Below are 25147 nucleotides of genomic sequence, written 5' to 3'. Positions count from 1 at the left end.
GCAGTGCTGACCACATTGCTACCGTGAAACGGAGAAGCAAGCCATTGAAGAAAACTGCAAAATATTTTGTGCATGATTGTGTTTAAATTCACTGACAACAGCACTTTTAAAAACACAACTGTAGTTTTTGGTATTTCACATGCCACAATATTTCTGCAAGTACTTATTTACTTATCTGCCCTCTCATCTCCACCTATATACGCTTTAAAATCATTACTGTATCTCACCAGAAACAGAGTTAATGTTTCAACCCCATATGACTCTGTTTCTCTCTCCACAGATACTGCCAAACTTGCCGAGTTTTTCCAGCATTTTTTGTTTTTATTTTGATTTCCATTTTCTGCAGTATTTTGTTTGTTTTAGGATTATCTTTTCTGTACTGAAAACTGTCTTTTTAAACACCTCACCTACATTTTACATCCAACAATAAGTGTGAAGAGTTTGTGGATTTCTTCATGATTAAAACTAAAATCATCTGCCTCTGCCTCCTCCTTTCCCACTAGTCTACTAGCCAAATATCCCCCAGAATTTCCCACTGTCCTAGTCCCTAACATATTCTTTCTATCTCATAAGACCATAAGAAATAGGAGCAGGAGTAGGCGATGTAGCCCTTCAAGCCTGCCCTGCCATTCAATAAGATCATGGCTGATCTGAAGTGGATCAGTTCCACTTTCCCGCTTTCTCCCCATAACCCTTAATTCCCCTGTCTATCAGAAACCTATCTACCCACAACTTAAATATATTTAACGAGGTAGCCTCCACCACTTCAACAGGCAGAGAATTCCAGAGATTCACCACCCTTTGAGTGAAGAAGTTCCTCCTCTGATCTAAACTACACCCCCCCCCCCTTATCTTGAGGCTGTGTCCTCTAGTCCTGCTATCCTTTCTAAGAGGGAAGAATCTCCCTTCAAGTCCTCTCGTTTTGGCCATGGGACCCACCTCCTGCTTCTTTTACCCTATTCTCATTTGATTGCTGACCACCCAACTTCCCCCTCCTGGTCAATATGTTAATTAATATTGCTCATGGTTCTCTCCCTTCAGGTGCTGTCCTTTGCCTCTTCAAACCTACCATCATCATGCTTCTCCTCAATAAACTACCCTTGACCCCAGTTGGCCTTGCAAATTACGAGTCCATCGCTTTTACACTAATTGCCAAATATAAAAATGCTCATTCACCAGTATAGGGAAAATACCATCATATTTATTTACAGGTTAAAACTATTCAGAGGCTTGCAATGACCCAGAGTACAGAACATTCTTCCCCCCCCCACCCCTTATCTCCCACCCTGCTCCCTAATTGGTTCCCTGGGTCATGTGATCCTTGCTGTGCAGTTTGATCTTTAAAGGGGAATCACCATATATCAAGTTTTGTTTGATAACAAGTGCTCTAGATGCTTAACCAATGTCAAATTGTTGTACCACTGGGAGGCATGCAACAAACATTCAAATCATCCCATTGTATCTCGAACTCTGGCCATTCGCAATGAGATTGTTCACCGCAAACTGAAGGGGGTGATTGTGTGCGGATAATTCATTAACCTAGCGAAATGAGGTAGCGGCTTTATTCTACATAACAGTGTGCATAAACACTGCTTTTACAGCTTACGTGTCTTCCACGCATGGCACTGAAAAATTGGAAAACATAATTATTCAGTGAGCACAGAAAGGAAAATCCCCCCTCTTGACGGGATGCTTGGTCCTTTCCCAGCGCTTTGATTGACTCCATAAATAGCAGGGAGCCGGCTGCTGGGCTGAAGCAGTGGAAAGAATTGTGTTGGGCGAGTTGTTTTTGATAGTCATGGAGCAGACAGAAATGCCGGGACTTTCCAACTTGGCGGATTTAATTCGGGCTTTGCATCAAATTTTTGCGAATGACAAGATTGATGTGAAAGAGGTGCAGAATCTGCTGGAATCATACAAGAGTGACCCTCGCGAATGGTTAAAATACGCTAAGTTCGACCAGTACAGGTGAGAGATAGGACGAGCTGCGTTTCTAACACTGTAATAGAGTCGGGACTGGAAGGAGCGCTCACATTAGATTTCAACCAGTAGAAAGTCGGTGTCCTTTGTATTAGCCCAGGGCTGTTGGGCAAGCCTGCGCTGGACAACTGACCACTGAGCAGATCCTGGTCTTTTGTGTGACTATGCGGAAATTTCGCGCTAGTTTCCCACAGATAAAGGAATGCTGCACTTTTCTAAAAGTGACGCCAACACCATAAGGTTTACTTTGTAACTGGCGATCCACTTTTGTATTTCATGATGAATTCGCACAGTTCTTAAAATCACGGATTTTGCACTTTGTAACGGGAATTTACATTCCCTGGGCACGACTTTGATTTCTATTAAACTCGATGTATGTTTTTCTTTAGATCCTATACTAAAGTATTTCTGGAACATGCTAGTCTCAAATTGCGAATGCCTGGCTGCTGCACTCCGTGCTGGAACTGTTGGGGACCATTACAAAACAGAATTTCGAAATCGCACCACTTTCCTTGCAGCTTGATTACCCACACCCTCTGGGGTGTTTGTCAAGGAGTAAAGTAAATCAGGAGTACCGGTTAACTTTGAAAACAAAGTTGTATTACGGAGGACTTTTCACAGCCCTGAAACGTTCGTATCTCTGGTATCCTGCCAGACCTGCTGAATGGCTTCAGCATTTTTGTTATTGTTGATGTGGAATTTTTTTAAAAAAAGTTCTTGCCCTCCTTGTCTAAGTGTAACTTTTGACCCTTGTCCTATAATACTTGGCTTTACCGATTTTGTACGTGGAGGCGCAATAAGCGTGACTACAAAATTCTGGTGCGAAGGCCACGAAATGATTCTTGCTGCAAGGTTTTACTTTCTGATAAGGTCATGATAAACATGCAAAATATCTTCAATAAGAACTCTAGGAGGGATCAGGCAACGGCGTTCAGTGAATGAAACGGTTTGGGTTTATCATAAATTAATTGCAACTTCTAGCTAAAGGTTTACTCGCTTTTTTCTTTTCCCTCCCGATTTATCTGGGTAGTAAACACTTGTGCTAAATGCCTATATCAGACTATATTTTAAAGAGATAATGGAATGGAGGTGTAGAGAAATAAAAGTGAGACCACAATTGCTGAAAATATGAACTGTCGCACTTAAATAGACTCAGCAGATCAGGCGGCATCGGTAGAGGGAGAGACTTAATACTCTTGAAGGTTTGTCCGTATGTATAAGTGAAAGGCACTTGATCACCAAATGATAAGTTTGTCAGGAATGCTTTGCAAATGATATGTGGTTTTCCAAAAGGAAACAATTCTTTATCATTTGAGAACATGGGGATTGGGGGTGGGGGAGGCAGGGGATGGTGTGAAGAAAGTAGCTGAGAACCATTACTGTTCGGGCTGATATTTCTGCTATCAATTTTAAATCTTAGTATTTTTTTCCTTGTTGCTCACTGACCAGTAATTCTTTCATATCTGGAGCATTTGCAGTTTTTAATCTAATCTGGATTTCCTGTACTTAATTTATATTGCATTTAAAAAAGCTTGAATGGAATTTACTACTAATTGAAGTACTGTAAGTCAACTTCAAACTTTTATTAGACAAGACCTTTTTTCTACTTGCTCTCACCTGATTAACTTTTACCACTAAGCTTTGGAATACCTTGCTTCTTTTTGTGGAGTGAGCAGAACGGTTTTGCTTTGCACTGATGCTGAGGTTGTCAGTGCAAAATTGGACATCTTCAAAGATAACTTGGCTTCTGCAATGGCATTGATTAGCTGCCCTATGACATACAGGCTGTTAAATGCAGGGTAGGTGGAGGTTTGTGCTCTCCCTTTGCCTTAATGTCATCCTTGCAAGTTCTGAACAAAGTCAGTGTGGGACTTTCCTAAATGGACACACTCAAACCAGGGACTCCAGTGAGTAGGCAGGTATGCTTTGGGGTATCTGTAAAGTGTTTCTGCTCTGCTCCTGGGTGTTCCCTACATGTTTTTCAATAGTCTAATTCTTGCTACTTACACCTGCTTCAAGTGCAAGCATGGTAAATTGCCTCTACCACCACCTTGTGGTAGGTGGCAGGGTTGATGAAGGTCATGCATCAAGAGTTAGAGACCCAGTGTGATGGAACTCTGTTCCTTTTTCTGTCCCATATGCTGGATTTAAATGTGCATCAGGCATGTACATAAAAATCTTTCACTAACTATTCTGGCACTTGTCCTAATTTATTACAGGAAATGAAAGTTAATTGGTAGGACTGTGTAGCATAAAAGGCAAACAGATTTGGCATTTGAATTTTTAATTAGACTAGTATTGGCATAATAAGAGTAGAAATGGCTTCAAATAGTGGAAGTTGTTCCACAAATGATTCTCAGGTGAAGGTCCCATCTGGAAATGGTCAGCTCCAAGGCTTTCAGATAATGGCCCTGGAGGCCAAAATGATCTGATTTTTCATAAGGAATTAGATGTAGCTTTGGGGGGGAGGGGTTGGGAGAGAGATCAGGAAATTGAGTTTGATGAGCAAATGAATGGAACAGTCTCAAAGGGCCAAATGGCATACTTCTGCTTCTAGTTTCTACCTTCTTTCTGGTTTAAAACAAATTCTCCTGATTTCAGTCCTAAAAGGTTTATCCACTACCCTTAGACTATGACGCCTGACTCTGGACAGCCCCACCATTAAACATTCATCTGAACCCATTGAACATAATTGTAACTGACTCCACCTCTCCCTTTTGTCAGTCCTCTGTAGCAAGAACAACCCTCAATAAGGAGATGAAAACTGCACACAATACTCCAGGTGTGGCCTCCCCAAGGCCCTGTATAATTGCTACTGTACTCAAGTCCCCTCATGAAGGCCAGAATACCATTTGCCTTTTTCACTGCCTGCTGTGCCTGCATGTTTATTTTCTGCAACTGGTGTATGAGGACATCTAAGTCCCTCTCTCTGTCTATTGACAATCGGATAATCTGCCTTGCTGTTTTTGCTACCAAAGTGGGTAACCTCTTTATCAACATTATAATGCATCTGCCTGCTCACTCAGTTTGTCCAAATCTCATTGATGCATCTCTGCACCCTCTCCACAGCTCCAAGGACCTGAAGTTCATTGATGGCTAAGATCAGGTGTACCACTGGCATTGGCCATTTAATTTATTATACACCTCCCTGTCAGTCACAACTCCTACCTAAATATTAATTGTTTCGTTTCATTTCATCCATAATGAATTACAAACTATCACCTGGCCAATGTGACAGCCGCCTTTGTCAAACACACTACCAACATGTCATGCATCCAAAGGCAGCAGAAGTTATCTGCTCCAATGGCTTTTGCAGTTGTTTGCCTCTTTCAGGTGGACTTCTTAGGTCAGGTGGGATCTAGAATCATGAAGATGTCTTGTTTATTTACTCATTCTACAGTTACAACACAGATTGCCTGTGTGGGCTTTCCTCCACTCTGTTTCCTTCATATCCATACAGCTGTTTATTCCACAAGCTTCACTTCTATCCATCATGGCACTATTAGATGCTTTTTGGAAGTCCATGTACACTACATCAACTGCATTACCTCATGTCACCTTTCCCCCAAATGAATCCACACGAGGTTTCCTTAATTAACCTACAAAGTCCCAAATTATAATTTTTAAAAGCTTCATACCACTGGGATTAAACTAACTAGCCTGTAGTTGCTGTAATTATTTTTTTACACCCTTCTTAGAATTTGCAATTTTTCAGTTTTCTGGCATGACCCCTGTATGCGAGGTGGTTCAGAGGATTGACCAGTGCTTCTGCAGTTTCCACCCATCCCTGTATTCTTGCTTGAATATCATCCGGTCTTGATGTATCAACTGTGCAGCCTGTCTTTCTAATATGACCACTGCCAATCTGTACCCATCCAGTGTCTTAAGCACCTTCCCTTACAGTGGGACTTGGCTAGCATTTTATTCCTTGATCAAGACAGATACAAAGTACTTCATTTAATTTCTCTGCTGCCATGCAGAAAATCCTCCCTTGAGATCCTTGATCTGCTCCTCCTATAGATATCTTTATTAGTGTCACAAATCAGGCTTCCACTAACACTGCAATTAAGTTACTGTCAAAATCCCTAGTCTCCACATTCTGGTGCCTGTTTCTGTAAAAGAGAAGACTTTTATAGAACGTAGAACCCTACAGTGTAGAAACAGGCCCTTTGGCCCATCGAGTCTGCACTGACCACAATCCCACCCAGGCCCTATCCCCATATCCCTACACATTTACCCACAAATCCCTCTAACCTACACATCCCAGAACACTAAGGGGCAATTTTAGCATGGCCAATAAACCTAACCCACACACCTTTGGACTGTGGGAGGAAACTGGAGCACCCAGAGGAAACCCACGCAGACATGAGGAGAGTGTGCAAATTTCACACACAGTGACCCGAGCCAGGAATCAAACCCAGATCCCTGGAGCTGTGAAGCAGCAGTGCTAACCAAGGTGCTACTGTGCTGCCATTTTGGGTTCCCTTAGTGCCAGTCTATCTTTGTTTGCTTTTGGTTTTTTAATTCTCATTCAGCCTTATTTTCACTTGTATTATCCCTGCTGTATACGTCTTTTTCTGCTTCATCTTGCACTTTGAGCTCCTTGGGTGATACAAGCAATTTTTTTCCAACTATTCCTCTTCATGAGAATAGGTTGGATTCAGGAACAATCCAGTGTTCAGTTCCATTTTGACTGAAGATTTAATATCAATTTATCTGAGCTAGATCTGTTCTCTCTATTGAACTCCACCCATTCCCCAATTAACTATCATTAATCTGGATTATGCCACTTTTTTCCATAGCCAACCTAACCTTTTAAGATAGTCATAGAGGTTTACAGCATGGAAACAGGCCCTTCGGCCTAACTTGTCCATACCACCTTTTTTAAAAACCCAATTGCCCACATCCCTTTATACCCATTGTACCCATGTAACTATCTAAATGCTTTTTAAAAGATAAAATTGTACCTGCCTCTACTACTACCTCTGGCAGCTTGTTCCAGACACTCCTCGGCGTCTATGAAAAAATTGCCCCTCTGGACACTTCTGTATCTCTCCCCTCTCACCTTAGACCTATGCCCTTTAATTTTAGACTCCCCTACCTTTGGGAAAAGATACTGACAATCAAACTTGTCTATGCCCCTCATTATTTTATAGACCTCCATAAGGTCACCCCTCAGCATCCTGTGCTCCAGAGGAAAAAAGTCCCAGTCTATCCAGCCTCTTCTTATTACTCAACCCATCAAGTCCCAGTAGCATCCTAATAAATCTTTTCTGTACTCTTTCTAGTTTAATAATATTCTTTCTATAATAGGGTGACCAGAATTGCAGAGTATTCCAAATGTGGCCTTACCAATATCTTGTGCAACTTCAAGACATCCCAACTCCTGTATTCAGTGTTCTGACTGATGAAACCAAGCATGCTGATTGCCTTCTTCACCGCTCTGCCCACCTGTGACTCCACTCTCAGGGAGCTATGAACATGTACCCCATTTCTTCTTGTTGTGTAACTCTCCCCAATGCCCTACCATTAATTTTCCTGGTTCAACCTACCAAAATGCATCACCTCACGTCCATTCAAACCAAACTCCATCTGCCATTTGTCAGCCCACTGGCCCAACCAATTAAGATCCTGTTGCAGTTGGAGACAACCCTCTTCACTGTCCACCATGCCACCAACCTTGGTGTCATCTGCAAACCCACCAACCATGCCCCCATATTCTCATCCAAATCGTCAATGCAAATGACAAACCGTAATGGATCCAGCACTGATTTTCCCTGAGACATTCTGCTGGCCACAGGCCCCCAGCCTGAAAAACAACCCTCCACAACCACCCTCTGTCCTCTGTCAAGAAGCCAACCCTGCATCCATTTAGATATCCTGCAAGATCTAACCCTATGCAGCACCCTGTCAAAGGCCCTGCCACAGTCCATGCAGACAACATTAACTGCATTGTCTCTGGCCACCCCCCCCCCAACAAAAAACACAACCAAATCTGAGACATGACTTTCCACTCTGAAAGCCATGCTGACTGTCCCCAACCAGTCCCTGCATCTCCAAATACCTGCAGATCCCTTCTCCCAAAACCACCTCCAACAATCCACTGACCATAGATGCAAGGCTCACTGGCCTGTAGCCCCCAGGCTTTCCCTGCAGCTCCCTTCAAACAAAGGCATTTGCCACCCTCCAATCCCCAGGCACCAGATCCATGACTATTGATGACCCAAACATCTCAGCCAGGGGACCTGCAGATCTCCCAAGCCTCCCACAACACCCCAGGACGTGTCCCATCAGGTCACGGAGATCTATCCATCCTGATGCACTCCTCCCCTGCAGTATGTACAGTCCTCAAGACGTCACCGTCTACTTCCCCAACATCCATGCCTTTCTCAACCAAAAATACTGATGAGAAACACTCATCCAGGATCCCACCCATCCCCCATCTATCTGCACATAGACAACCCCACTGACCCTCAAGAGGTCCCACTCTCTCCCTTGCCACCCTCCTGCTCCCCAAGATGTAATGATCATTTGCTCACTCTGCTTGAAGTGAGGTCTTTGGCCTGTTGTAATGTTTCCTTGGCAATTTTCAGTGGTGGTTTGCCATTGCCTTCTACTTCCAGGGCAGGAGGAGGTTGCAAACTCTAAATCTACCCCTGCCACAATGAGAATCAACCTGATGTTTGCTATAGTTATTAAGGATTGAATTATTCCACAACAAATGGTTGGAAAATACCTCAAGTGAAGAAATCAGACGTTCAAATACCTTTTTGCTTACAGAAGCATGGTAAGAGCAAAAATCAGGGCTGTTTTGAAATTTAGTCCCCCACCTTTTTTTGTAACAAAGGATTACTGTTCACTCATTTCATAACTCCAGACTAGAGGACAGAGGGATAATCTAAAATGAGACTGAGAAAGTTAGTCACCATTATAACTATTCTATTCTTGGACTGCTTTGCAATTGTCTTGCAAATTTGTTCTTGTAGCTTTATCAGTAATTGATGGCCTATAGAATACACTTGAACAATTTAATGGTATCTCTATGGTTTCTGGGTCTGGCCAAATAGTCTGTCATTGACCAATACTTCTATCCAAGCAACCACTTATTTTATGACCGTAGGATGAAGACCTGTCAGCTTTTACTTCTAAAAATTTTCTTCGTACCCTTTCTCTGGTTGTAATTGTTTTCAATTTCACCTTTATTTGAAAGTAGATAAATCTGTTCAATGGATCTGCCATTTCTTGTTGCCTGTTCTCACTCTCTAGATGACCCAACTTCCTTTCATTGCTTTTATTACCCTTTTTGTATATCTGTGGTATCTGTTTTTAAATATTTTTAGCATGCTTTCTCTTGTATCCCTCTTTATTAATATCTAGTCTGTCTTTGCATTTTATGTTCTGACCTCCCAATAATCTTTGGAATTGCATGCTCCTTCTTTCAGTTTGATAGTATTTTAGCCATGGATGGTGAATCTTTCCCTTAAGATCTTTGGTTGGCGTTAATGTTATGAAATATTGTTGAACATCTTCCACTGCACCTGTACTGACCTACCCTAATATTGATCTTAGAACTGTAAGAGGTATGGTCAGTGGAGAGATAAAAGTATAATTCATGCTGAAAGCCTGGTCCAAGGTGTTAACATTGAATAACATCAAAGGGCAGAAACACTATCAATAGTAAGGTAACTTAAGTACAGGAGGAGAAAGAGAAACAGCTAGCAAGCAGGACTCCCTCAAAGCACACAACTCCAGTCTAAAAGCTGCACATTTTTAGATACTTTGGAACCACCATGCTGAATGGAAGATAAACTTAAAAATATCACATTTGGTAACTATTGGCTGGTTTTAACTTGTAAATTATACTGTGTAGGATTTTTGCTTTCAGACAAGCGATGTTTCTCAAGAGTTCAGGTACATTGATAAACAGAAATGATTAACTTCAAGATGCTGTGTGTACAGTCATTATTGCAGTTAAGTATAGTGTTGTAGTGTATTTCAGTCAGTCTTAGTAATTTAGTAATTGATTACAAGACTGGAGTGATCAATTATGTTATAATCATTGCTACATAGAGGCCCCTGTACTGAGATTATTAATCCTGTATCATGCCACATTACTGGACTGAGAATGACCTGATCTTTGGTTCTTAAATGTGCTGCTCTAAGCAACTGAGAATGCCCTATGAAGTCCAAGATTACTGATTTAATCCAATTCATTTTTAGATTAAAACCACCATGATTTATTGCCGTACTTTTTCACAGGCCCCCTTTTCTGTCATGGATACCAATGTGGACCATGACTGGCTGTTCACCATCCCAGACTTTCTCCATCCTGCCCCCACACTCACTCCTGAGTGACAAGGGGGGTGAGGGAGGCAAAATACCATTCTGGATTCACATCAGTGGTTACACCTGTCCCCCCACTATCTAATGCTTTATAGCTTTTCAAATCTTCCTTGTACAACTGAGCAAGCTAGAGTGCCTTTCAGTTGGTTCTGACTGTACTCCCCAGAAGGGCCAATGCCATCTATCATTAGAGCCTGAGATGCACTCAGGACTCTGGTGCTGCCTTCCTGGTTATCTTGCCTCTCTGACAAATCAGCCATTTGCTTGCTGCTTGTGTACCCTTAACCTGGGGTGTGACCATGCCTAGCAATGGGCTATCCACAAAAATCTCAACCTTCTGGATGTGTCAGTGATGCCAACTGAAGCTCAGGTTATGAACTTGCTTGAGCTGCTAACAGTACTTCTGGTTATCCAAGACACTACCCTGGACTTCTCGCATGGAGCAGGATATGCACTCCATGGGACTACTAAATAGTTACTTGATTGAGCTGCTTCTTGTGCTACAGTCACTTTTTTATATATAGAGAATAATTGAAATGAGTATAACTGATTTTTCATAAGCTTTAATATAAACTATAAATTATTAGCACATTTGGTCACCTGCTTAGTTTGTTTGCTTCTCTCCATTTGAGGTGTCACTCCTCAATCCCAAATTTGATTTGGCTCCTGATCAGTGCTCTTCTGACTTGCTGCTGGTATCTCCTGTTGCACCCTTACTACTTCCCTGCTCTCTCTAGCAATTTCCATGTTCTTATTGAACCAATGTTTTAAGTACCCAACAGATCAAGCAGCATCTGCAGAAAGAGTTAATATTTCAGATCCAACATCTGCACCAGTTTGCTTTTGCTATATTCTTGTCACTCTGGTCAATGACATTTTTCCTGAATTCTCCACTGGATTGATTTTAGTGTTTGTTATCTCATGTTTTAAATTTGAACAAGTCAAAATATTTTCCCATCTATCCCCTCATCACTTGCTTTAGCCTTCTCTCTGGAGAGCCCAACCATGTTCAGATATTCAGTTCTTGTGAATGTTTTCTTGAACCTTCTCCAGTACATATTTTTTATAAAATGAAGATTAAAACTGTACTTGGTACTGTTCTAACCATTGCTTTTACTGAAGCTTAACCAAATCAAGTTTTCTAATTCTATACCTAATAGAAATGTTTTGTTAGCCATCTTGTGCGTACTGCTGTATATCATGTGTCCTTGGATCTCTACTTATTTATCTGTTAATAAATAACTTTGCAATACTGTGGGCAAGATTTGGCATTTAACAACTGAGGAAGCTGAGTTCTTGAAATATCAATATGGGCAATAATGTTGGCCTCTTTAACAAACCCAAATACACCAGAGTCAGGATCTCAGTTCCTCCTGCATATCCAGCCCACTCAACAGATGCAGTTTGTCTTCACATTTGACAGGCAAGAGAGAAGAGACAGGAGGTGTATAAAACTTAGGTGAAGTGGCTGGATATGAAGCACCACAGCCAGCAGGTCTGAGGAAGGGATAGTGAGAAATCCCTAGGAACAGACAGAAACTGCCCCAAGTAAAGGGGGATGGGGGAGAGGGGGGAGAAATAGAAATATCTGCTCCCTGCAGCCTAAGCAGAGGGGGTTCATGTAAAATCCTGGTAATTGAAGAGGACTGTTAGGACAAGGGCACCCTTGTGCTAGACTAAACCAACACTACTCAAGTTGTGCCTAGCTGTATGTTTGGAACTCTCTGGACAGAATGTCAGAAGGCTAGATTGAAAAACTTCCAGATGAGCCATCATTGAAATTAGTTCAAACGATAGAACTACAAGGCATCTGCTTGAAAGATGAAGGTACAGTTTCAGGGAAATTGGCTGACTCATCTGTGATTAACATCTAGGTGGATTGTTGAGAAGTCCATAGGATCAATTTTGATTGCATCTGTCAGTTGTGCGTAAAATGTCTTATCAATGTGCTTATTAATTCTCGTGTGTACCTCATTAACCCCAAATGTACAATATAAATGTTGTAAATTGTTTTCTCTTTCTAACCTTGTATAGTTTATTTTTCTTTAATACCCATGGAAAATTTTGGCCCTTTTTCCTATTTTAGTAAGTGTTCTGAATCTCAAATGTTTATTCTTTCACAGGATACTGGTGTCGACAGCTAAAAGTCTGACAACACCAGGTTTTAGTCCAACCTATTTATTTGATAATATACTCAAGCTTTCAGGGTTAGCCCCTTCGTCAGGTGAATGGAGAGTTCTGGCCTCAGACAGAGCATATAAAGCACAGGCAGTTTAGAGATTACTGATTAGAATGCAAATCCTTACACCTAACCTGCTGTTCAAGACCTGAAGTGGCTGATAGTGTGAGTGGAAGGAGCACTGATCACAGTTTAAAGAGATGTGTATTGTCTCCAGACAGTACAGTAAGTGAGGTTTTGCAAACCCAGGCAAGTCACGGGGGTTACAGATAGTGCGACATGAACCCAAGATCCCTGTTGAGACCGTCCTCGTGTGTGGAAATGTGTACCGCAAGCCCACAGACAATCTCACAATGCTCCTTCTCCAGTTTCCACCCTAAACATGTTAAAGAAGCCACTCCCTATGGACAAGCCCTCCATATACACAGGATTTGCTCAGATGAGGAGGATTGTGACAGACACCTCCAGACCCTGAAAGATGCCCTCATAAGAATAGGATATGGTGCTCGACTCATAGATCGGCAGTTCTGATGCGCCACAGCGAAAAACCGCACCGATCTCCTCAAAGGCAAACATAGGACACAGTGGACAGAGTACCCTTCGTCGTCCAGTACTTCCCCGGAGCAGAGAAGCTACAACATCTTCTCCGGAGTCTTCAACATATCATTGAAGACGAACATCTCGCCAGGGCTATCCCCACACCCCCACTTCTTGCTTTCAGACAACCACACAACCTCAAACAGACCATTGTTCGCAGCAAACTACCCAGCCTTCAGGAGAACAGTGACCACAATACCACACAACCCTGCCACAGCAACCTCTGCAAGACATGCCAGATCATCGACATGGATACCATCATCACACGTGAGAATACCATCCACCAGGTACATGGTAAATACTCTTGCAACTCGGCCAACATTGTCTACCTGATACGTTGCAAGAAAGGATGTCCCGAAGCATGGTACATTGGGGAGACCATGCAGACGCTACGACAACAGATGAATGAACATCGCTCGACAGTCACCAGGCAAGACTGTTCCCTTCCTGTTGGCGAACACTTCAGTGGTCACAGGCATTCAGCCTCTGACCTTCGGGTAAGCATTCTCCAAGGCGGCCTTCACGACACACAACAGTGCAGAGTCGCTGAACAGAGACTGATAGCCAAGTTCCACACACATGAGGACAGTCTCAACAGGGATCTTGGGTTCATGTCGCACTATCTGTAACCCCCGTGACTTGCCTGGGTTTGCAAAACCTCACTTACTGTACTGTCTGGAGACAATACACATCTCTTTAAACTGTGATCAGTGCTCCTTCCACTCACACTATCAGCCACTTCAGGTCTTGAACAGCAGGTTAGGTGTAAGGATTCGCATTCTAATCAGTAATCTCTAAACTGCCTGTGCTTTATATGCTCTGTCTAAGGCCAGAACTCTCCATTCACCTGACGAAGGGGCTAACCCTAAAAGCTTGTGAGTATATTATCAAATAAATAGTTTGGACTAAAACCTGGTGTTGTCAGACTTTTTACTGTGTTTACACCAGTCCAACGCCGGCATACCCACATGTCGCCAGCTAAGCCAGCATTTATTGACCTTGAAGGTGGTTGTGAGCTCCCTTTTTGAACCACTGCAATCATTGTGGTATGGGTACGCCTGCAGTGCTATTAGGGAGGGAATTCCATGATTTTGACCCAGCAGCAGTGAAGGAACACTAAGTCAGGATAGTGTGTGGCTTGGAGGGGAACTTGTAGGTGGCAGTATTTCCATGCATCTGTTGCTGTTGTTCTAGGTGGTTGAGGCCATGAGTTTGCAAGGTGCAGTCAAAGTAATCTTGGTGAGGTGCTGCTTGCATTTTGATGACGTACAATGTGTGATGAAGGGGGTGTATGTTGCAGGGAATGGAGGGGGTGTCAATCAGATGGGCTGCTTTATACTAGATAGTGTTAATTAGAGTTGTGCTCATCAGACAAATGAGTATTCTATCATATTCCTGACTGTACCTTAGGTTTTGGTGAGTCAGGAGCTGAGCTTTATGCCACAGAATTCTCAGTCTCTGACCTGTTCTTCTAACAGTGATGGATCCAGTTCAGTTTCTGCTTCATGGTAACCCCAGGATTTTATTGGGAATCAGTGATGATTATGGCAATGAGATTCTGTCTTGTTGAGGTGGTTTATTGCCTGTTACTTGCCAGTTAACAGCTCAAGCCAGAATGTTGTCCAGGTCTTGCTGCAAATGGGCAAAGACTGCTTAAGTGTCTGAGGAAGTCACAAAAATTTCAGCATCAATCATTTGTGAACATTTCCACTTGTCCTTATGATGGAGGAAAAGCCATTTAAAGATGGTTGAGCCTCAGTCTACATTAAACAAAACTTTATTGGTCCCAGACCAGATCTTGGCAACAATTTTAAGTATCATAACCTGTATTTCAAGTAATTCTCAACTCTGTTCATGTACATTGGTTGAAAAATTATTTAAACACCTCTTCAGATGTAACATTTGAAAGCAAACATTAACTTAGCAAATTGAAGTGATTAAATCTTGTGCTTTGGTTTTATCAACATTTTCTATTGTGGTTAAAATTAGTGCCAAAACATCCACATGACAAATAGTTTCTTATTTGTTTACAGGTATACAAGGAATCTCGTTGATGAAGGAAATGGAAAATTTAATTTGATGATATTGTGCTGGGGTGAAGGCCATGGCAGGTGAGCTGTTTAAATGATTGAAAAATTATTTTATGTTTTAACTTGATATTTCAGCTTTTATGTTAAAGCATTATCAAGCCTAAAAAGTCACTGTTTGAAACCTTTTTTTTTCTCCCATATTATAGCAGTATCCATGACCATGCTGATTCCCACTGCTTCTTAAAAATGCTTCAGGGCCAATTGAAGGAAACGCTCTTTAAATGGCCTGATGGTGAGAAAAAAGAATTGACTAAGAAATCTGAGGCAATCCTACAAGAAAATCAGTGTACCTACATCAGTGGTAAGGCTTCCATATTCAAAGATCTCAAATGTATATAATTGTAATGATAAAATTAAATTTTGCTTTTCATGGGCTCACATGCACTTCCTGTGATCATTGCTCATGAATCTTGTTTATTATTTTTGATCTTGGTGTTCTCTTGCATGCCAAGTACAATTCTGTAATTGGTGGGTAGAAATATAATCATATGTCATTCAGTAACCAGCTGTTAACTATTTGTAAAAGTACATCATTCTTAAATGCAAGAGGCTTATTTTCACATTTGGAATTGGAAACCCAAGCCTGTCACTTCTGCCCAAAAACCGCCATATTTTCATCTCCTGGAAATGTGGGCTGACTAAGTTTGTATCGTGTTACTGCAGCATTGGAGGATTGCAGGTGTGAAGGTAGGCTGTCAGAACATCCACTTTGGTTTGCCAAGACAACAGCTCAGCTCTCCAATATAGTAGTTTTGCCACTTACCCAGTATTCAATTTGTACTGTCCTCAGGAGCCATGTAATAGCAATGGGGATCCTATGATATATTAAAAATATACCACAAACTATCAATGGAAAAGCACAACTTTTCATTACATCATGGAGGGATAAAAAGATAAATTCTCTTACATGGTCATTCTGTTTTAAAACAAACTGCTTTCAGTAACATCAATGATGGATAATCCTTCAATGACCTAGTGAACACTACCCTGCTGAGAATTTTTTTAAACTTTTGAAACTCTGCCAAACATTCATAATGGCCTCAGGTATCCAGGCATGCCCTTGGAAATGCAAAAAAGGAGCCTAGTGAAACACCAATTTTTTAAAGCTGAACCAATATCCTGTCAGTTGAAGCTTACAGACCATCTTGATTTAAATCTTTAATAGTTGTGGGCAATTAAATCACTTCAGATCATGACAAGGTCTCACAGAATGCATAAGAGCACTTCTGCCAAGGAGAACAGGATTCAAATGCAGTTCAATACTTGCACAGTCCTTGTCAATTTGTCTTTGCAGGACAACCCTATAATCAAACATTGCTGTTGAAAACATATGTAACTGTAATACTACATCTGTCGGAGGACATGCCTGTCATCCTTGAGTCCAATCTGGCAGACTTGACTTTTTTAACCCATATCTGTTCTTCCCATTTTTGGGATATGGAAATGTGACAAGGTTCCAAGACTTGTCAGTAATTCCCCCACTATTTTATGTAGTGAAGAGGGCATTTTTCCTGCATTCCTATCTTTAACAATAGCAGTATTAAACTTGCCATAACTGCAGAAGAATGTGGATAAGTACTGAAGGTAACTCAGGACTTTCCCTTGGTCCTTGAACTTCAATTATCTAACATTTATTTACATGAAAGCCATTTTGAATTTAAAAAAAAATTGTAATGCTGTGACAGGAAGACTATCAAACTTTTCCATATCCGTTCATGATGATCCTGATCATCAGTCTACACAGCAAAGTAATGGAAGGGATCATCAAGCAGCACTCCTTGATACTCATTTTGGGCTATACCAGGCCCCTCAGCTCCTGACTTCCTTACAGATTTGTCTCTACATGGACAAGGGCTACATTCAAGGGAGGTAGAAGTTATTGATATCAAAATCCTAGCAGAATTGGGGGTGGGAAGTCCCAGGACATCCCTACAAGAATTATGTCTAGCCCTGACCATCTTCAGCTGCTTCTTCAATGGCCTTCCCTCCATAAGTTAGAGCTGGGGCTATTCACAGATTTTTATTCTGTGCATTCTCAACTCGTCATACCTAGACTGCTTCAGTATCTATGCACTAAGACCCAGACCAGATTCAGGCTTGAGCTGATAAATGGCAAGTAACAATGACCATCTCCCCTTGATGTTCAAAAGCATCACTATACGGAATGCCCCACTATCAAACCCCTGGGAGTTTTCACTGACCAGCATATAAATACTATCTCTGAGAGGACAGAGGGTGGGTTAGAGCAGAAATAGGCCATCTAGCCCATCACATCAGTTCTGCCATTCAATGAATTGATTTATTATTGTCCCATCTATTGGGATATAATGAAAAATATTGTTTGTTGCAAGCTAAACATACAGCATAATGTTTGAGTGCATAGAGAAGGAAAGGGCAGGATGCAGAATATAGTGCTGCAGTTCCTGATTTGGGTGAAGAAAGATCAGCTGAATATATGGTAGATCATGCAAAGGTCTGATGACAGCAGCAAAGAAGTTATTCTTGAGTTGGTTAGTACTTTATCTTTTTTCTGCCCAAGGTGAGTGGGGTCCTTGATTATGCTGGCTGCTTTCCTGAGACAGTGGGAAGTACAGATGGAGTCAATGGACAGAAGGTTGATTTGCATGATGAATTAGGCTACATTCTCAACTCTTTGTAGCTTCTTGCAGGCTTGGTCTGAGCCGGAGCCATATTAAGCTGTGACATATCCACAAAGGATGCATTCTATGGTGGATCTGTTTTTAAAAAATTGAGCCATTATGCACATGACAAATTTCCTTGGTGTACTGAGAAAGTAACTGCATTAGTGGGCTTTCTTAAATATAGCATCAGCTTGGAGGGCAGATTGTTGGTGATCTGAGCACCTAGAAACTTGAAGCTCTCAACATCACCCCATTGATGTAGACTGGGCATGTCCTCTACTACGTTTCTAAGCCGATGCCTATCTCCTTCGTTTTACTGACATTGAAAGAGAGATTATTGTTGTCATACCATTTCACCAAATTCTCAGTCTCCTTCCTGTGCTCTATCTCATCATTGTTTGCGATCCAACCTTCTATGGTGTCTTCAGCAAACTTGAACATAGAGTTGGAACAGAATTTGGCTACACGATAAGTGTATAAGGAGTATAGTATGGGGCTGAGGACAGTCTTGTGGGGCACTGGTGTTGAGGATAATCGTGAGGAGGTGTCATTACTTATCCTTGCTGATTGCAGTCCAATGGTTAGGAAGTCTAGGACCAATTGCAGAGGGAGGAGCAGAGTCCTAGGCCATGAATTTTGTTGGGATAATGGTATTGAAGCTGTATTCAATAAATAGGCATTTGACTTGAGTATTCTTGTTGTGCAGATGTTCCATGATTGTATGGCTAGAGAGAAGGCATCTACTGTGGACCTGTTGGGGCAATAGACAAACTATCGTGGATCCACTACAATCTGGGAGACTGGAGATGGTGTGCCATGACTAATCTGATATGCTCAATTCCATGTTCCCATCTTTACCTTTTGATTCCCTTACTGATTTTAAAAAATCTGTCTATTAGCAACTTAACAAACCAGCCTCTACAGGTTCTGCTGAGAGTAACTCTCCTCTTCCCAAAGCCAATTCACCATCTACAAGGCATATATCAGGGGTCTGATGGAATACTCAGCAGTTACCTGGATAAGTGCGGCTTCAGAACACAGAGCTGATACTATCCAGGACCAATAGCCTGCTTGATTTTTCACCACGTAAAACATTCTATTTTTTCCCCTCCCCTATCCTGACCATGGTTTCGCAGTGGCAAGTGTGCACCAGCTGTAAGGTGCACTGCAGCAGCCTTCAACTATCTTCCAAACTTCCACATCTAGAAGAAAAAGACAGTAGAGGCACAGGAATGCCAACTCCTGTGTTAATACCATTGTGGCTATGTATATACCATATGAAGGGGCAATTATAAACATCCATGAACAAATTAAACTTTCTTTTCCCTATTGTGAATCTGTCTCCTTGTAAGCCTCAGTTAAGAAGAATGAATATACTGTTCTTACTATGTCTTTAGCCTCTCGATTTTTTTTTTCTCCCCAATTTTTTTGCTTAATTCCAAAAAGATTCCATTTGTGCACAGCCTCCACAGTTTCTCTACCTCTCGTTAATCAAATGATTAGTACTTGAAACTATTTCTCAACATACCATGAGTATGACTTCATGCTGCTGTTGTCACCATCCCATAAGTCCTGAGGAAGTTGTATAATGCTGTTGATGCATTGTAGAATGCCATGGCCACCAGTTGTTAAGCTTGACTTGCTTATTTTAAAATATTAGCAGCAAGACTAAGACTTGGACTGTTTTTGACCTCCCCATCCCAGTCATCCTGTTTAGCACTTTTGCTAGATTTGATATGAATACTCCATATTTTGGTGAAGGAGGAGCAATATATTTTAAACTAAAGTAACAACAAAGTTAGACTTGTATAGCATTTTTAACATAGCAAAATATTCCAACCCATTCACCACCTTCTTGAGGGTAATTATGGATGGGCAATAAATGCTCTCCTAACCAACACTGCCTAATTTGAAAAGTAAAACTAGTTGAACTCAAAATCAACAAACTTTTTAAGCCTTTGGAATGCTTGTTGCATTGGTAATTGTTAGTATCTACCAAGTAGAATGGTGGTGGCCTTCATTTTAATGTTATGCCTTATTTTGGCAAAAGAAAACTTGAAACTAGAAATATCAGTTGGATTTTCTGTAGAATCCTATAGTGTAAAAGGAGGTAATTCAGCCCATCAAATCTGTGTGCCAGTTCTACAAAAGAGCATCTTACCCAGCTTCGCCCCCCCCAGGCCAGAGTTGAACCCATGTCCCTGGAGCTATGCAAAGTTACAATTTGATTATCTCTTGCAAACTATCTATTCTATGTTAGAACATAGAACATTACAGTGCAGAACAGGCCCTTTGGCCCACGATGTTGCGCCGACCAGTTAAAAAGCAATGACCCTCTAACCTAAACCAAACCCTTGCCATCCATAAACCTATCCACGGATCTCTTAAATGCCCCCAAACTTGGCGCATTTACAACTGCAGCAGGCAGGGCATTCCAAACACTCACCACCCTCTGGGTAAAGAACCTACCCCTGACATCCGTCCTATAACTACCACCCCTTAATTTAAAGCTATGGCCCCTCGTGCTAGCTTTCTCCATCCGAGGAAAAGTCTATCACTGTCCACCCTATCTAAACCTCTAATCACCTTATATGTTTCAATAAGGTCCCCTCTTAGCCGTCTTCTTTCTAACAAAAACAACCTCAAATCCCTCAGTCTCTCCTCATAGGACCTCCCCTCCATACCAGGCAACATCCTGGTAAACCTCCTCTGCACCCTCTCCAAAGCCTCCACATCCTTCCTATAATGTGGGGACCAAAACTGCACACAATACTCCAAGTGCGGCCGCACCAGAGTCTTGTACAGTTGCAACATGACGCTGCGGCTCCTAAATTCAGTCCCCCTACCAATAAACGCCAAGACACCATATGCCTTCCTAACAACACTATCTACTTGATTCCCAGCTTTCAGGGATCTATGTACACATACACCTAGATCCCTCTGTTCATCCACACTATTCAGAGTCCTACCGTTAGCCCTATACTCCACACATCATCTGTTATTCCTGCCAAAGTGAATTACCTCACACTTTTCCACATTAAACTCCATCTGCCACCTCTCGGCCCAGCTCTGCAACTTGTCCAAGTCCCCCTGTAAACTAAGACACCCTTCCTCACTATCTACCACACCTCTGACTTTGGTGTCATCAGCAAATTTACTAATCCACCCAACTATACCCTCATCCAGATCATTTATAAAAATTACAAACAGCAGTGGCCCCAAAACAGATCCCTGAGGCACACCACTCGTAACTGAACGCCATGACGAATACTTACCATCAACCACCATCGGTGCTCTGTCTCCTATCTGCCAGCCAATTCCTGATCCAATTACCTAAATCACCCTCAATCCCATACATCTGCATTTTCTGCAGAAGCCTTCCATGGTGAACCTTATCAAACGCCTTACTAAAGTCCATATATACCACGTCAACTGCCTTACCCCCATCCACCTCTTTGGTCACCTCTGGTGTCTGAATTCTTATTTGTGCATCTTGTATTCTTAGTTATTGTAAAATATCTTTTCCAAATAAAGCTGGTGGATGAAAAGTGAGCCAGACAGTGCAAGTCCAAGCTTGTTGCTCAAGTTGAGATTTTTTCAGAAAAAGCATGGCAACTAGTTATATTGGTGTTCTTTCAGTTACTTAAATGAGCATCAACAAAAGTTGTGTCTTTGTTTCTAGGTGTTAAATGAATCATGACGGATTTAAATATATTTCCCAGCAGGTACTGTTGGACCTGAGTATTTTCACGCTTTGTTTAATCTACATCGTGCTGCTTTTTGTCTTTAAGATTCAATTGGGTTGCACAGAGTTGAAAATGTGAGTCACACAGAAGTGGCAGTCAGCCTTCACTTGTATAGTCCTCCCTTTGACTCTTGCAACTGCTTTGATCAAAGAACTGGACACAAAAAGAGAGTGAGAGTTACTTTTACAAGCAAGTACGGGGAAATAACTCCTCTTGTAAGTATTGTGTATAAATAGTCAGTTGGTAATACAGAATGGGTATTGCTTGAAAAATTGATGCTTTTTGCCTTGCACTGACTAGGACTGAATTGGTAGAGAATGCTGATTGACAGAGCTGTTCTATCAATGGAGAATTCTCCTCCAGGCAACAGTTAACTGCCAAGCTTTTGTTTAAATTCAAAATTGGCAGATCACTGATCAAGACACTGCCATGGGGCATGAATCAGGGAATGGCTGTCCCCCAAACTTTTTTCAGTGGAAAGAAGTACAATGCAAGGATATGCTTTTGCAAACAATAGCCCTATGTGAAACATGTAGCTTATAGCACATGTACGTGAGCCACTATGAGCTCAACTGATCACCACCACCTTTAAATTGGGTGTCAGTGCACAGGATTGTTAGCAAGTATTTTTCCAACTGTGCAATTGCATCTAATGTTTGACACTTTTAAAGTTTTGCAAGCCCAAGATTGTTTGGATAAATTTTGTACTTTGCCTATGGCAAACAGTTGAAAGGACATACTGTTAGATTACAATCTGCCAGTACTTGGATGTACAGCTAATGTACCTGGCACTGAAATTCATCTCCCACATTATTGATTTGGCATCATCCAATGCCAATGGGCCAGGAAGGCCATCTACAATGTTTTCTGCCCAGAATTAATGGGGGTGATGGTGCGGTAGAGAGATGGGACAGTGGTGCAGTCCCCACCTGTGTCCAGTCACCAAACTCAGGTGAGCATTAAGTTTTGTCCAGCGTGTAGGTCGTCAAGTTTTGTTTTTAATGATGGAGCACTTGTACTGCTTAATATCTGTAAGCTGCCTGGATTGAGTTTGGTTTCCCATTTTAATGCTGTATTTATACCAGAAGTTTTAATTAACCAAAAAGTTGAGGGTCAGAAAAATGCAGCTATTCTTGTATCGATTACATTAAATCAAGATTTGTTTCTCTCTGCTCTTCAGCCAACTTAATTTTGCAACATTTATAGTATTTTCCAATTCATATTGGGCATCGAGGAATCATACTGTTTAAACTAATATTTAGAACAACTCTTTCAGCATTTGTGGAATAAGTGCATGGCCTTGACCATTTTGCAAATAAACTAGAATATTTAATTGTAAACCTGAAATTATTGCTTCATTCATTGTTTCTTTATAACTGGCCCCTATAATCAGCAGGAGAAAGGAAGTATTCTTCTACAATGGCCCAATTTTTTTAAAGTTTGCAAACCTCCTTGGTTATAATCAAAAACATTTAAATCCAATAATGCTCAGTTTGAGTAGCCAATAAGTAATGCTCAGTTTGAGTAGCCAATAAGAATTGTGGCTTAGATTGCACTACTGAGGACCTTTTTTTCCTGTGATGTTGGTACCTTGCACTGAATTTTCAAAAATAGCTGCAGAATAATTCCCAATCTAAACACTTTTTTTTTCCTCATTTTGTTGCAGTGATAGGCAACCTAGGCTAGTGAGTGGGCCACATGAGGCCCTCTATCTTAGTGGACTGCAAGATTGAAATCAGTTATTCATGGGGTCATGGTTAGTAAACAAGATTAAATACGTTTTAATACACAGAATATTTCATAATGAGTTGAAGTCAAAATAAATATTTGCACTTTGGATGCATGGCTCTTACTTCACTTGACCTTGTTTCATTATGGAATTGCTACAGTGCAGGAGGAGGCCATTTGGCCCAATGAATCTGCACTGATTCTCTCTGACAAAGCATCCAACCCAGATCACATCCCCATAACCCCACATGGTTATCCTGCTAATTTCCTTAACCCTCATAAATTGGGACACCCAAGGATCAATTTGGCATGACTAGTTCACTATCCTTGGGCTGTGGGAGAAAACTGGCACACCAAGAGGAAACACACAGACACAAGGCAAATGTGCATACTCCACACAATCATCAAAAGTGGGTCCATGACACTGAAGCAGCTGTGCTAACCACTGTGCTATCTACAGTACATGCATATCACTTCAGTCATGCTGGTAAGAAAAATACTACAAGTAGAAATCGCTGAAAGAAGCAATCTCATCCATGGTCAGATGGGTCACGTGTGTTCCTCCCCTGGGCTTCGCATTGCCCAAGTCTGCTCTGCTGCCTATATGACATTTAGGGTCTGTCACATGCAGCATTAATGTAGTAGTGAGTACAATACCACCTACAGTGATGTAAGAAGGCACATAACCCAGACCTAGGGGGCCAATGTGACATTGAGTATTGATGGGTTAAGACCCAAGCATGGGGACAGCTCCTACTTTGAACCTTTTTACTGTGCATATATAAATAGTTATGCTTTCATAAAGTCACACAGTTAACTAAGACTACTTTCACTTCTGTAACCAATATCTTCGCAACTGGAGTTTTCTTTGCCACAACAAATTGTATATGGTTAAAATTGGATTAGAATGTTCTTAAAGTATTTCATTCACTATGTGGAAAATGAATGTTTCAACTTACCTTCAGTAATTCAATAAACCCCTAAAGTGTGAGCATTTCTCAGACTAATGTTATGATTAAAGCACCATGACTTAGTCAATAAAAGAATGAATGTAGTAATAATAATTAGCAATGGACTTTTCTATTTTCCCCAATAGTTTTTGGGGAAAACAGTGGTTAAACCACAGCTGGCATGTGTTGACCTTCATAAATGAAAGAGCAAAACCTCTTGAACTGTTAGACTGTGACATAGTCTAAATTTTTGTTTTTATTACTTGCAGGTGAAAACAGATTTTCAAGAGAACAACTGATGTGAACTACCAGGCCAGCTCTGAAATCTGTGAATATGCTCATGTAATGTTGCAGTACATGTGAAACTGACCACGTGTTTAGTCTTTTTTTGGGTGGGGGGAAAAAAAGAAAAAATGTAATTCTAATCAATTATCTCTATCCCTATGTTGTAATTTTAAATGGTTAATCTTTATTTCAGTCTTGTATAACTATTCCTTTTCATAGAAAGTGTGCATTATTCACTTTTCAGCTTGGGGGTGGCAGAGTTTAGTGTTACACTTGTAACAGAATGTGCTAATGGTTCGTGAAGACTCACTCCTTTTTAATGCTAACTGAATTTCATAATATTGACACACACACACACACACACACACACACACACACACACACACACACACACACACACTCTGAAAATGCCAAAATGTTCTTTCCTGTAGCATTTTTGGAGACTGCGATAGCAATTTGATTAAAATATGCAATATTTCTTTCTGCAAGAAAACTCTAAATGTACTGATCATATTGCAAATCTGTTGGCTTAACATTTTAATTTGTGTATATATTTTGAAAAAAAGCATTTAGTTTTTAGTTTAATAAACTATGAACTTGTAGTTAC

At 41.2% G+C, this 25147-nt stretch overlaps 1 protein-coding gene across 1 annotated transcript; it reads left to right on the top strand.

The window, feature by feature from the left end:
• The first annotated feature begins 1745 nt into the window (after nt 1-1745).
• Nucleotides 1746-25147, top strand: cdo1 (cysteine dioxygenase, type I). Its single transcript, XM_080188984.1, has 5 exons — nt 1746-1968; nt 15133-15210; nt 15336-15490; nt 21623-21792; nt 24525-25147. Exons 1-5 carry the CDS (start codon nt 1799-1801, stop codon nt 24552-24554), a joined length of 603 nt encoding a protein of 200 aa, XP_080045110.1. The 5' UTR covers nt 1746-1798; the 3' UTR covers nt 24555-25147.

This window comes from Carcharhinus amblyrhynchos, chromosome 5 (genome assembly GCF_965287045.1).
Source record: "Carcharhinus amblyrhynchos chromosome 5, sCarAmb.v2.hapA, whole genome shotgun sequence".
Lineage (NCBI taxonomy): Eukaryota > Metazoa > Chordata > Chondrichthyes > Carcharhiniformes > Carcharhinidae > Carcharhinus > Carcharhinus amblyrhynchos.
Note: the sequence above shows the minus strand (reverse complement) of the source record. Positions and strands in the feature narration are given on the sequence as shown.

Bases quoted from the DNA above. Each gene is read 5' to 3' on its own strand.
- cdo1 (XM_080188984.1), top strand. From the start codon at position 1,799: ATGGAGCAGACAGAAATGCCGGGACTTTCCAACTTGGCGGATTTAATT. The intron at 1,969-15,132 runs GTGAGAGATAGG...ATTTGTTTACAG, and splicing joins GCTAAGTTCGACCAGTACAG to GTATACAAGGAATCTCGTTG. The intron at 15,211-15,335 runs GTGAGCTGTTTA...CCCATATTATAG, and splicing joins TGGGGTGAAGGCCATGGCAG to CAGTATCCATGACCATGCTG.